Genomic DNA, 12,883 nt, shown 5'->3' on the forward strand with positions numbered 1-12,883 from the left:
TTGCTCCTCATCAGGGAAATACAAATCAAAACCACACTCAGATATCACCTCACGCCAGTCAGAGTGGCCAAAATGAACAAATCAGGAGACTATAAATGCTGGAGAGGATGTGGAGAAATGAGAACCCTCTTGCACTGTTGGTGGGAATGCAAACTGGTGCAGCCACTCTGGAAAACAGTGTGGAGGTTCCTCAAAAAATTAAAAATAGACCTACCCTATGACCCAGCAGTAGCACTGCTAGGAATTTACCCAAGGGGTACAGGAGTACGGATGCATAGAAGCACTTGTACCCCAATGTTTATAGCAGCACTTTCAACAATAGCCAAATTATGGAAAGAGCCTAAATGTCCATCAACTGATGAATGGATAAAGAAATTGTGGTTTATATACACAATGGAGTACTACGTGGCAATGAGAAAGAATAAAATATGGCCCTTTGTAGCAACATGAATGGAACTGGAGAGTGTGATGCTAAGTGAAATAAGCCATACAGAGAAAGACAGATACCATATGTTTTCACTCTTAGGTGATCCTGAGAAACTTAACAGAAACCCATGGGGGAGGGGAAGGAAAAAAAAAAAGAGAGAGAGAGGTTAGAGTGGGAGGGAGCCAAAGCATAAGAGACTCTTAAAAACTGAGAACAAACTGAGGGCTGATGGGGGGTGGGAGGGAGGGGAGGGTGGGTGATGGGTATTGAAGAGGGCACCTTTTGGGATGAGCACTGGGTGTTGTATGGAAACCAATTTGACAATAAATTTCATATATTTAAAAAAATACATTAAAAAAAAAAAAAGGAAAGGCCCTCCTGAGCTTGCTCTCATGGCTCCAGCCTTTAATTTTGAATAAAAATAATAAAACCATCAGCCAACTTTGATTCAAAGTATAAAGACTGTAATGAAAGGCAAATACGAGTTTGTTACAAAACCATTAGTTTTTGATCTAGCTCTTAGGATCATAAATGTAAAGCATCTAACCTTGTTTGTCCATAGCAGCCCTTCAGAGGTTTATAGACATCTGCTTGACTGCATAGTCTCTCTCTTCTTGAAGTCAGACTTTCTCTTCTTGTTGCATTAATTGCTCTGTGTCGTCCTCCCCCCACCTCCCACCATTAAGGTCTGAGTTCATAAGGAGCAGGAGCTGTCATTCATTTTGTCCCTACTCCTGTGACTGGAAAGTATGACTGAATCCCTTCACCATCCTACTCATTGTTTCCTGAACGGATACATTTGTGTCCATTCCTGGAAATGTGCCATCTGTAACTGGATGTGGACATGTCCCCAGGAGCCTGAAAGAGATGTGTGCACTCCCATGTCCCTTTCTTCCTATCATCTTAAGTACTGACCTCAATACCGCATACGATCACCTTGGTTTTAGAACAGCTTTGTCTCATGCATGGTTCACTCATCCTGCTCTTGAACCTAGTCTAGCTTAAATCTTTTCCCCAATGTGTTGCTGAGCTAACCTCAATATAAGGCCCACATTTATTCCTATTGTTTCTATCTCATCCAGGCAGCTCATTACTACAGTGTGACAGTGTTTTTGTATTTTAATTGTATTATATAGATTAATTCAGTATTCATAGTGATTGAAGAATTTGAGCATGCCCTGTGTGTTATTCTTTACATTATAGCCTAAGTTTTTGGTTGGGATTGGGTCAAGATCAAACTTCTCTGGCATTACATTAGAAACCTTTATAGGATGATATGTTTCTGTTAGCCGTTTCCAGACTGTGACAGTCAGCAGTTGCCCTGTGCCAGCCCCATTTCTGTGCTGATTGTAATACCATGGGGGACTTCTAATACACATGCCTCACTGGAGTCTAGACACACTGCATTTCCATGGTTACGCTGCCACAGACAGAAATTAGAACAGCTTAACATGACTTTTCTTTGGTGGGCCCCTTTTTGGTTCTCACAAATCATCTCTTGGATAAAATCCTTTTAAGAATCTCACCTAAGATGTATGTCTAGCTCTCTAGTTTATAATGTGAAGAGAGTCTACTTTTGTCTTCTCAAAAACAGCAATGGCATTTTCCTGCTTCCAGTTTTCTGTCACCTCTACCATTCTCTGATTCTCCAGAGAGCCCCCACAACAGTTCGGTTTTCTCCCGTCCCTAGAACGTGATTGTCCAGATCAGGCAAGCTGAGGTCATTGAAGGAAACACGAAGCCTAATTTCTCACAGTCTCTTTGCTAATAAGTACTTATTGTTATTTGTTTTTTTTCTTTGCTGATGGGAAAAAGTAATATCATTCTGTGACTCTAAGTTTGATTCCTACAGCTCCTTAAATTGTTATAAGAGCTACAAGAAAGTGAACAGAAGACCATATTAGGTTTAGAACTTGTCGGAGCTGTGGCATCCCTCCTCTGCCCAGTGTTGGTTGTGGTATTTGGAGACTGTTCCAGAGATGAGGGGCAGGGAAGTGTCTCACCTCAGTTACACATGGGCACCATGGTCATCATTCTTTAGCCCAACAGTATTAGCAATTGCCTGCAATGCCTTTCAGTCTTGAGGAATCTGAGAATGAAAAACATCATCCCTGCCTATGAAAATCTCTCCTGCTGAGTACTAGTTTCTTCTGTGAATTTATAAGCTCTTCACAGCCTCTACCTATAGACTTTGGTGGTGTTTGTTATTCCATCACTTGTGTCTTGCTATATTTGGCCTTGATCTGATTCATGCCTCAGCTGGGTGATGAGGCCACTAATGGTCAGTGACCCTGCCTTATGCCTGTATCCCCTTATCCCCCTGCACATTATGTGGGTAGAGTGGTATTCAGAAAATGCTCATCCAGTACTGCTTCTGGACAGAATCATCAAATATTGTGAAATTAAATGTGGTACATTTACAGTAATGTAATAAAATAACAATAATATAATTCTTTATCTTTCAGGGCACCTGGGTGGCTCAGTCGGTTAAGCATCTGACTTCAGCTCAAGTCATGATCTTGCAGTTCATGGGTTCGAGCCCCACATCAGGCTCTGTGCTGACAGCTCAGAGCCCAGAGCATGCTTCAGATTCTGTCTCTCTCTCTTTGTGCTCCTCTCCTGCTTGCACTCTCTCTCTCTCTCTCTCAAAAATAAACGTTAAAAAAAAAAATTCTATATCTTTCAGTAAGACTTCTCCTATTTATGTAAACAATAATTATTTCCCTAGTGATATTTATTTTCTCCTTTTCTCAAATTTTCTTTGTTCATTGAATTTATGTTTCTTTTTTCCTTACGCATTGGTATTTCATGATATTTTACTCTTGACATTTAAAATTTTTGATTCTTGGCATTATTTGTTTCACTGTTGCATAGTAACATTTTTGTTCTCTGCAACCATCTGCTTATTTTAAGGTGTGTAGTTTTTCAATGGCATAGAATACTTTCATATCTTTACTTGCCTTAAATGTTAATCTAGGATATTTCGTGTGGCATTTGTTTCTTCATAGACTTCATATCTTGTTTTTAGTGAGCACCCAGTAAATATAGAAATGGGCTATTTTATTCAGTTGATGATATTTTTTTTTTTTATTTTTTTTTTTCAACGTTTATTTATTTTTGGGACAGAGAGACAGAGCATGAACGGGGGAGGGGCAGAGAGAGAGGGAGACACAGAATCGGAAACAGGCTCCAGGCTCTGAGCCATCAGCCCAGAGCCTGACGCGGGGCTCGAACTCACGGACCGCGAGATCGTGACCTGGCTGAAGTCGGGCGCTTAACCGACTGCGCCACCCAGGCGCCCGTCAGTTGATGATATTTTAAGTGTATTTCATATCTCAGTAAGCCTACCACATATACTAAAAAATAAAGATTACCATAAAATACTTCCATTGTGCTGTAGAAAGTATTAGTAAGCCCTTTTTTTAATGAGGAAAGTGGGCTCAACAAGATGGCAACTTGTCCAAGGGCACTTAGGTTTTGATCCTAGACCCACTTACTCCAACACTGAAGGGAGTTCCTCCTTTGCTCATACTTGAGGAGGTCCTCCCCCTTGAAGGCCAGGCTCTGCCCTGAGCCTTGGCCACCATAGAATTAAAGAGAGAGAATTCACTTGCTGGAGCAGGCATGCAGACTCTTCATGAAGCTGGCATTAGAGACTCATCACATTCACTGCCTATTTCTGCCTATTAATATGACGACAATAAAACAATCACTGTTAAAAGCCCAGAACTTAAGGGCGCCTGGGTGGCTCAGTCCGACTTCGGCTCAGGTCATGATCTCATGGTGTGTGAGTTTGAGCCCCGTGTCAGGCTCTGTGCTGACAGCCCAGAACCTGGAGCCTGCTTCAGATTCTGTGTCTCCTCCTTTCTCTGCCCCTCCCATGCTCATGCTCAGTCTCTCTCTGCCTCTCAATAATAAAATAAACATTAAAAAAATAAAAATAAATAAAAAGCCCGGAACTTAAACCTACCTTCACTTACTGTATAAGTCAGAAGAGTGAAGATGAGAGACGGAGAGAGGCGCAGGTGGTGCACATATCTTCCCTTGTCTTACAGGTTATGATTTTAGAAAGAAACAGCAACCTGGTATTGAAATTTGAGGGAATGGGGAGGTTGGAATCCCCAGATCATACTATGGAATTAAACATTGTGGAAGTTGATAAAGAGCTGAAATGGAACAGTAGAGTAATTTTGAGAAGTAAACTGAAGAATATCAAGAAGAGTTTTTATGGTCTGAGATACCCATATATGAGTATGCAGAGTCACACATTGAGCAAATAAGGTCTCATGAGCGTCATAGCACTTGGGGAGATTTGCTTAATGACTGGAATGCGACATGGAAAACATGGTCGGTCCTTCATTTATATATTCATTTATTCAGCCAACATGTATTGAATACCTATTACATATGCCAGGCACTAGGCTAGTCTCATGGTATGGTAGACTGCTGCATGATTAAGTACATGTACCTAAAAGGTACAGCATTTTAGGTGGGAATCTTTTCCCAATCTTTTCCAAATTTATGAAAAGTCCATAACAGGTCAGGTGATTGATCTGGCAAACACACTGCTCTCAGTGTGTTATCTTAGGAGAGGCACCCCCTCTGTTGCCAAGAACTCATTCTTCTGTTAGAAGCTATGAGCCTGCAAAGTAGATCCACTAAGGAAACCAAATTAGCTGTAATACTCCATAGATATCCTTGTTTCAGTCATTAATGCCTTCCGTTTCTTTTAAATACAGGAGACTTTTGTTTATTTTCAAGCCCAAGTTATAAACCTTCTTTTTTTTCTATTACATAAGCCTCTTCTGTAACCAGTAAAGCATTTGAATATTTGTAGATGTCATGTGTATACTCTATAAATTGGCCCCTATAACAATCTAAAGTATTTATTATTATTTGTTTCATGATATAATCATATTTATTGGCTATCTGAATAGAATATTCAGCAATTCAACAAGCTTCTAAAAATGCTTTAGTGTCCTTAGTATGTTTTTAATTAAGAGCCCTCCTCCCCAACACTTTTATGTCATTTTTCCTATGATGTCTTTAATATGTTTTCTTCGTATGTATTGTTGTTATTATTTTTTATTATCATTTTACTTTTTCGTAGTACTAGCTGTACTTTGGGCCCTAGATGTTGCCTTTAAAAATCAAACAGCTGTAAGAAGCTGTGATCTTTGTATGTAGAAGTCCGTGGTATTTCCCAGGAGCCATCTGCAAATCCTCAGCCACTGCCTGCTCTGCATAGGAGTCTGTGAGCCCGTGTTAACTCTTTGTCTGCTTGCTTGCAGGAGGAATGCCCGCTCCTGAGCAGGCCTCATTGGTGGAGGAGGGCCAGCCACAGACACGCCAGGAAGCTGCCTCCACTGGCCCAGGCATGGAACCCGAGACCACAGCCACCACTATTCTAGCTTCCGTGAAGGAGCAGGTACATCCTCTTGCTGGAATTTGCAATCAGTTCTTTCTTCAATGCCTTTAAAAATTAATCTTTGGATGTGTTTTAAATTTGTCTAACGTCCTTGATGCCTTCACGTTTTTTAATTATAAGGTGTTTACATCCCTGAGTACATTGGGATGACTGGCATGTAGAGCCGCTCCAGGTGCCAGTCAGAATCGGAACATGCAGGATACTTGTGCGTCTGCAAGTAAGGACAACATCGATGGTGATTGGTGTCTCTGTCTCTCCCACATCGCAGAGTGTGTGCATGCGCGCCAAGCTTTGTGAAGCGTAGTTTACACTGCTGACTTTTCTGTCAGGGCTCTGGCATCCCGAGGCCTGTAGTATCCTTAGATATGTTGAACCTTCTAACATTTTCATGTAGGTATTCTATAGGGTTGTCTCTGTGATTTTTTTGGACAAAGGCTATATTTGTTGTGTTTGTCTGAATCCAAGTATATTCATTTTGTGAGCTAGTGTTCTAAAACTTGTCAAACTGTGCCAGTTTGCTTCAATGTCATGTTTATGTTCAGTTTTTTAATAAAGGATACTATTTATCCTTCAAGTACAAGTAACCTCCTAAATTAGATCTTATCTGTTGTGCTTAGAGAAATTGGAACTCCTGCATTTAATTTCTTCAGATTTAAAAGCTTAATGAGGTAAATGTAAATTTAAAGCTCCACAGTTTTCTTTTCTGCCCCCTCCTTCAAAAATAAGACTCTTTCTGTTGGAAATAATTGAATAGTAATTTTTTTTTTTTTTAAATCTTATGGTTAAACCTCTGGTTCTTTTCTTCTCAAGAATTATAAACTTAGATGTATATTTGCTGAAATATTTTTTAAAAAATCAATAGTGCAGATGACTGATTATGACAGAGAAGAAAGGAATATTCACTACCTCATTATTTCACTGTTTGCTATAACTTAAAGCTAGGTATGTAGAGTGAAAGAATACTCCAGAATGATATCTGACATTAGAGCTATGTTTTCAAGAAGAATTTCACAGTTGATTCTGGTAACAAGATATCAAAATATTTTCCATCCCCTTACTAAAATGTGAGGCTTTTAAAACATTCCACAAACTAATTTGAGAAGACACAAAAAATTGTTGTCAGTACTGTTTTCATTTTCCACCAAACTCTAGGTTATCCAAGCTTCTCTCACCTTTGAGGAGGAAAACAAAGGACTCTTTTCTTATTGTACTTCATAGTTGTCAAGATTTGACCCAAAGAGCTGTAAACTGAGGAGACTCTGATTTATTTAGAGCTGTTAGAGTATACCACATTTTGGTGGAACATGACAGTAAATTTATCAAAATGCCCAGAACTCACTTAAAGCTAGAAACTGTGTCCCATAAACATAGCTACAGGAACTTTGCATTTGTACTTTGAGACCACATACCTTGCATGTTGAATAAAATTGGAAGCCTATTATGATTTTGGCACTGGAATTCCTTGATGGCCTCACATGACTTGAGCATTTTATGTTTTGGTGATAAATAGTATTCTGAATGAATATTTTGTAGGAGATAGCAAGAAGGGTTCCTGTTTCTGAAGATAGCCAGAGGAATACAGGTATTTGTTATTTATTAGAAGAATTAAAATATATATCCCAGATTGTTTGTTTAGTAAGAGGATATACTCTACCCTTCTATTCTTGTTCTAAGAATTTGAATCCATTAATTTATGTTTGCAGTTTTCATTCTTAATTTCTTTTAAAATTGTTTATCATCGCTCAGCACTCAGCATTTCGTTCAACCCAAAACACCGTATCCATGTCTCATTCCAAGATACTTACCTGATTTTAAAAAGCTAACTCAAGCTTCTGTAGGATTTTTGTGCTACCAGGCAAGATACTCTAATTTCTTTGTAGTTGGGGTAAAAATTTCTTAGGACTTTCCTAAAATGTCACTCCCTATCATCTGCCCAATGAGACAGAGCACAGAAAAGTTAGGAATAAGAAAACCAATTACTGTTTACCTTATATATATGATTTGAAAATAACTAGTCAGAATGCTACATTCTTAATTGTGTTAGATTCAAATGAAACAGTTAGTGTTAGATTGTGTCCTTGATCATGTTTTATATCAAAAGAATAATATTCTTGGGTGGGATGTATAATTATTTAAAAAATAAAAGCCTCGCTACCATGCAACGTTCATGGCCATGGAGTAATAACATCAGCTTCTCTGTTGTCAAAGAAGAGACCTTGTTTGGTGGCAGCCATGTCTCAGGAAGGATGTTTCATTAGGGCACAGAAGGAAGAGACCCCTTCAGTGCAACTGAAGTGGCCCTGGTTCCTATCACTACTTTCCATGTGATCTTAGGAAGATTTCTTAACCTCTCTGTGTCTCAGTTTCTCATCTGTAAAGTGGTGATAATGATCCTGAAGATATTGAAGTAACCGTTGTAAAATGTTTACAGTGGTGCCTGGCACTTTCTAGTAAGTGCTCATGGTAAGGGCTAATATTACTATTTTCATCAGCATTTCTACCTAAGAAGAAAAGGTTCCTTTTAGGAGGATCTGGTGATTCTACTCTTAAGTATGTATCAGGATTCAGTGAACCTTCTTTGGACATGGATATGAAGACAAAACAACTTTCTGAATATTGAGCTGTGTTTATGCTGTGATAGTATTTTACTTCTGCATGTCATTAAACTTTGAAAACTTCACCATGCTGGTCTCACAAACTAGAACTGCTTTATGTATGTATTATCAGAAATAGAGCATGTGAAAATAAATTTTGTCTACATGGTGATTTAGTGCAACCCCATCATAATGTCAAGGCATTTGGTTAAAGAATTAGAGAGTAATACCTTTTAAAACACACCTGAATGTTGAGAGGAAAAGTCTGGGTTCTTGAGTAAAGTACATTCAGGCCACTAAAACACCTCTAGACATACTTGCCCTGGGCCAGTCACAGGTAAGTAGTAGGGAAGGAAATAGCAAGCAACCAAAGCAATCTTGTTAACAAAGCATTAATCTCTTAATATCCAAAATCGGATTTTGGGTGTCATAAAAACATTTAAATCTTCCTCTATGGGGCCACACTTCCCCCTAGGATGCCAAAGACATAACTGTTCCTTATTCCTTGACAGAATGCTAAGATGCATGTTCTCTCCCTTTTGTGAAGTAATAACCTTTCACATTGATTCGGTCACTTAGGTGCATACCTGTGCAGTTATAGAAAAAGTCCTTGCTTTTTGACAGATAGCAAGAAGGAATCTACTTCTGTTCAAGTTCTGCCTCTTTTGTGAAGCCATTTGCACCCCAGCTGAGGTCGGGTCTCTCTCCGCTTTATTCCACTGCTTTATATCCCTCTCTAGCACTTTATTCTACTGCTTTGACTCTTACTGTATGCTTCTTTGGATGATATAGTCAGCTATCTAAGGATAGAGCCATGTTTTATACAGTGTTTTACACATGTGTCACAGGCTACTCTCCCAACCCCTTTACTATATTAGACTTGTAATAAATGATCGATCAGAAAGGGAGTGAATGAATAATACTGGCCCTCAGATTTCTTTGTCACCAGCTAACTGTTCTGTGAAGATAATGGAACCTGCGGCCACATTCATAGAACACTGCTAAGCCAGAGAATCTCACAGGGAGCGCTTAGAAAACTAGTTACTCACCTGTGTATTTTTATCCTTCAGACAACTTGTATATATTCATACTGATCTAGGAATTAAATCTGATCTTTGCATGGAGCAAACTAAAATTTTATTTCCTGTTAATGGTTAGATAATGACATACGTGTTATAAATTTCGTCTCCCATCTGTCCAACTTAGCTGAAAATTAACTGTACAGAATAGAAGGTTATGGTTATCTTGGTGATGTCACAAATATCCACCATCATCATGCGTACCTGGTTATACAGGTAACCACCGAAGAAATCTCTTTCAGTTAAGGATCATGTTTTAAAAGAAATAAAAAATCATCCCATGGGAATAATATTGTGCTCCTTGAACTCAAATCTGAAATTACCTGAAGAGCCAAGTAAACATAAGCCACCAGTTGGCTGTAATCAAGATCAGCATTGGACAGGTTCTGTTATTGAACTCAACTCCCAATAAGGATCCAGTAGTCCACGATGAAAACAAGTCCTTTGTTGAAAACAAGGAATTTTTTTGCATCCTGAGAGTTTTCAAATGTATGGCAAATTTAAGAATGGTCTGGTGTCTAGCTTAATGTCTTTTGCATAGTGAGGTAAAGAAATATGGCCAAATGCGGTGCCCTCAAAGGGCCCTGCCTCCTCCCATGAAAGCCTTAGACCTAAATGATTGATTTCGCCTTGAAGTGGGTGGTACATATTTGGATGCAAAAGAATTAGAATTTGATAAGACATTGGCTGCTCATCCAGAACTTTGCTGCCACCCCCTGCAACTTAGATGTGTCAGTGTGCTAACTTCACAGGCTCAAAGGAAACAGTGAGCCAAAGACCATGTACAGGCTATTGTTATCAATGGGAAGAGTCTATTGTAGTTTTTATAACTGATAGGAAGTGATCTGGATTATAGAAACACTGTAAAAGACTATGTGGCCAATCATAGGGTTAACAAGTATATTTCATAGCTCTATATAGGATGCAAATTGATTTGCATTCTGTAGATCATGCATAATTACATTATTACATTCTTTCATCTTCTGTCATAACAGTTGCTTGCATAATTGAGACCTCTATTTGAACTTGGCCATACTCAGGCACTCTAACCTCCATTCTACTGTTCCCTCAAACCACACTCTTATTTTTGGCTTCTGATTTAAGAAGTTTGAAAACCACGTTTAAGGTTGAGGCCAATCCAGATAGCATGAAATTGTAAGCACAGAACAGATTTGGTAAAACATGCTCATTTTACATATACGTTTCTTAACTCTGGTAAAGTCCTAAATTAGATAGTGTGTATACTTCTTTTGTTGCCTTTGGTGAGTTAAAATTGCAATGTTCATTATTTGTGAGGCTCTCAGAGAGAAGCCTCAAGACAATATTTTCTGACTTCAGTGAAAATTTCAATTCTGCCTTCAGTGTGTCCATATTAATGTAGGTGATACTTAAATATCAAAGAGTGAAATGAGAGTCATTAAAGATCCTTAATTTTTGAAGATAAAATAAGGAAATTTGGAGCCAACTGTGCCCTATTGATATTACTTCATTTTTACATGGATATGTTAGCTTCAGTAATTACACACCCTTCCTGTATGGCAGAATGCCCAGAACTGAACAAATTCCAGTGCAATTATTTACTTTATTCCTTCGAAACTGAAACAACTCAACTGTTGTGCACCTGCCTTTGCAACTTCCTTTTATTTGGTCCCTAAGTTTATTTACAATAAAATCATTCTCTCTGACACACCTCAAACACATGCAGAAGACAGAATTTTTATTTCAGCTGTAAACAAGCATAGTTTTTTGCTTAGCTAAAAGCACTGTATGAACAATGCCTAAAACTTGGCATTTTTCCTGTGGTAACTTAGTAATTGCTCCTACTGGTAACTGGATTATTCTGGCGATTGTAATTACCACATAATGTATAGTGAAGTCTTCCATGCCTGAACTGCATCATCAAACACAAGGTAAGATTGGATCTTTTCTTAATGATTTCTGTGGGATCATCAAATTTGAAAGCGTTATCTCCTTAATATTATGGCAGTGTGGTTCAAGATGAGGTCAGGTGGTAGAGTACCTGTGATACTGTTCGGCCTGGATTCAAAAATTCTGAACCCCGAGACTTGCTTCTCAGATCAGTCTTCTTTAAGTGTGCTGTGGTCAGACTGTAACATTTCTCTTCCATGTGTTCATGGTGTAGGGTATCCTTCACTTCAGGTGTCTCTGTAGTTAAGGAATACAACTGAGTATGGCCAACAGCTTTATTCATTATGTGAGTGTATGCAAAAAAAATTGTCCGCAGCAAGATAAAAAATTAGATTGCCAAGTTAGCTAGCAACAGTTATATCCCTTTTGTGATGGCCTGATAAATGATCAGCTGGACCTATTGGCAAAGTTCTCCAGTCTTATATGTCTCAGGAGTGCATCCTGAGTAACTATTTGTTCTATTTGAGTCGGTTGGAGACTCTTTTTAGGTTTATTGGGTGCTGTAGGTTTTGTTTGTTTGTTTTGTTTTGGGGTGCTTTGCTTTGTTTTGATGTGAAGAGTTCTTAAATTCCAGGAATTTGAACAGGCTCAGTCTGGCTTTGCACACATAGCTATATCACATATGTAGACATGAAATACATAGTAGGTGCCTAAAAATACTTACTGTATTGATGAACTGGGAATGTAAAAATGCTCAAGATCCCCCTGTAGTTAGCTTTAGTGCTTGCTTTTAACTAAGTAAAAAATATCCATGGAAAGCCTCCTGTAAACAAAACACTCTGTCCAGGAAAGGGAGAGAGGGAGGGAGGGATGGTAAGCTGGTCTACAAAGATGATCTGTTCCGTATAGTTGCCACCTCAGAAGAATGCAGAGGCACAAACCATATTGTATACTTTATGTGCAGTAATTGGCAAGTATGAATATTCATTTATGGAACCACAAAATCCAAGAATGTGTGTTTTTGCCCCCTTTTTTATTTAAGCAGGTTATAGATATGTATTGTATTGAATCAGTTTTATGTAAATTTGTTAACTTAGACATTTTTAACTTCAATTTTTGCCATTGAATTAGCATTACCTTTCGTTTACATTTGAAAGTAATGCAGTATTTTTTCCTTTATTAACACTTAAAGCTAACCCTGACTTTGTATGTTTAAAATGATAATTTCCTTTTCACTTGAATAACAGTTCCTGTTCAGAGTTAAATTATGAATATATGGAATATTTTTTCCCCTGTACATGCAAAGTTGATGCTATTAAAGTTGAAATGAGTGACTGCTGAGTTGGTGAGATTAAATGGATGACAGGATCATTCAGCATTGAATTCTCTGCACTGCGTGATCGTTTTTCTTTTTAGAATCATTTCTGGAGAGAAAAATATTTTAGAAACATTCTTTTCCCCTCAGGTCTAACCCTGCAGTTACTCC

At 38.4% G+C, this 12,883-nt stretch overlaps 1 protein-coding gene across 14 annotated transcripts in view; it reads left to right on the top strand.

The window, feature by feature from the left end:
* The window catches only part of PKP4 (plakophilin 4), a 240,442-nt gene that overhangs the window by 73,327 nt on the left and 154,232 nt on the right, over positions 1–12,883 (top strand). For 13 of the 14 annotated variants that reach the window (XM_043576776.1, XM_043576783.1, XM_043576780.1 and 10 more), the window contains exon 2: positions 5,719–5,855. In XM_043576776.1, the coding sequence (XP_043432711.1) occupies positions 5,724–5,855 (132 nt within the window). In that variant the 5' untranslated portion in view covers positions 5,719–5,723. Of the gene's footprint in view, positions 1–5,718; positions 5,856–12,883 lie in introns of those variants that run through there. The other variant, XM_043576790.1, reaches the window with a different exon arrangement.

This window comes from Prionailurus bengalensis, chromosome C1 (assembly GCF_016509475.1).
Source record: "Prionailurus bengalensis isolate Pbe53 chromosome C1, Fcat_Pben_1.1_paternal_pri, whole genome shotgun sequence".
Lineage (NCBI taxonomy): Eukaryota > Metazoa > Chordata > Mammalia > Carnivora > Felidae > Prionailurus > Prionailurus bengalensis.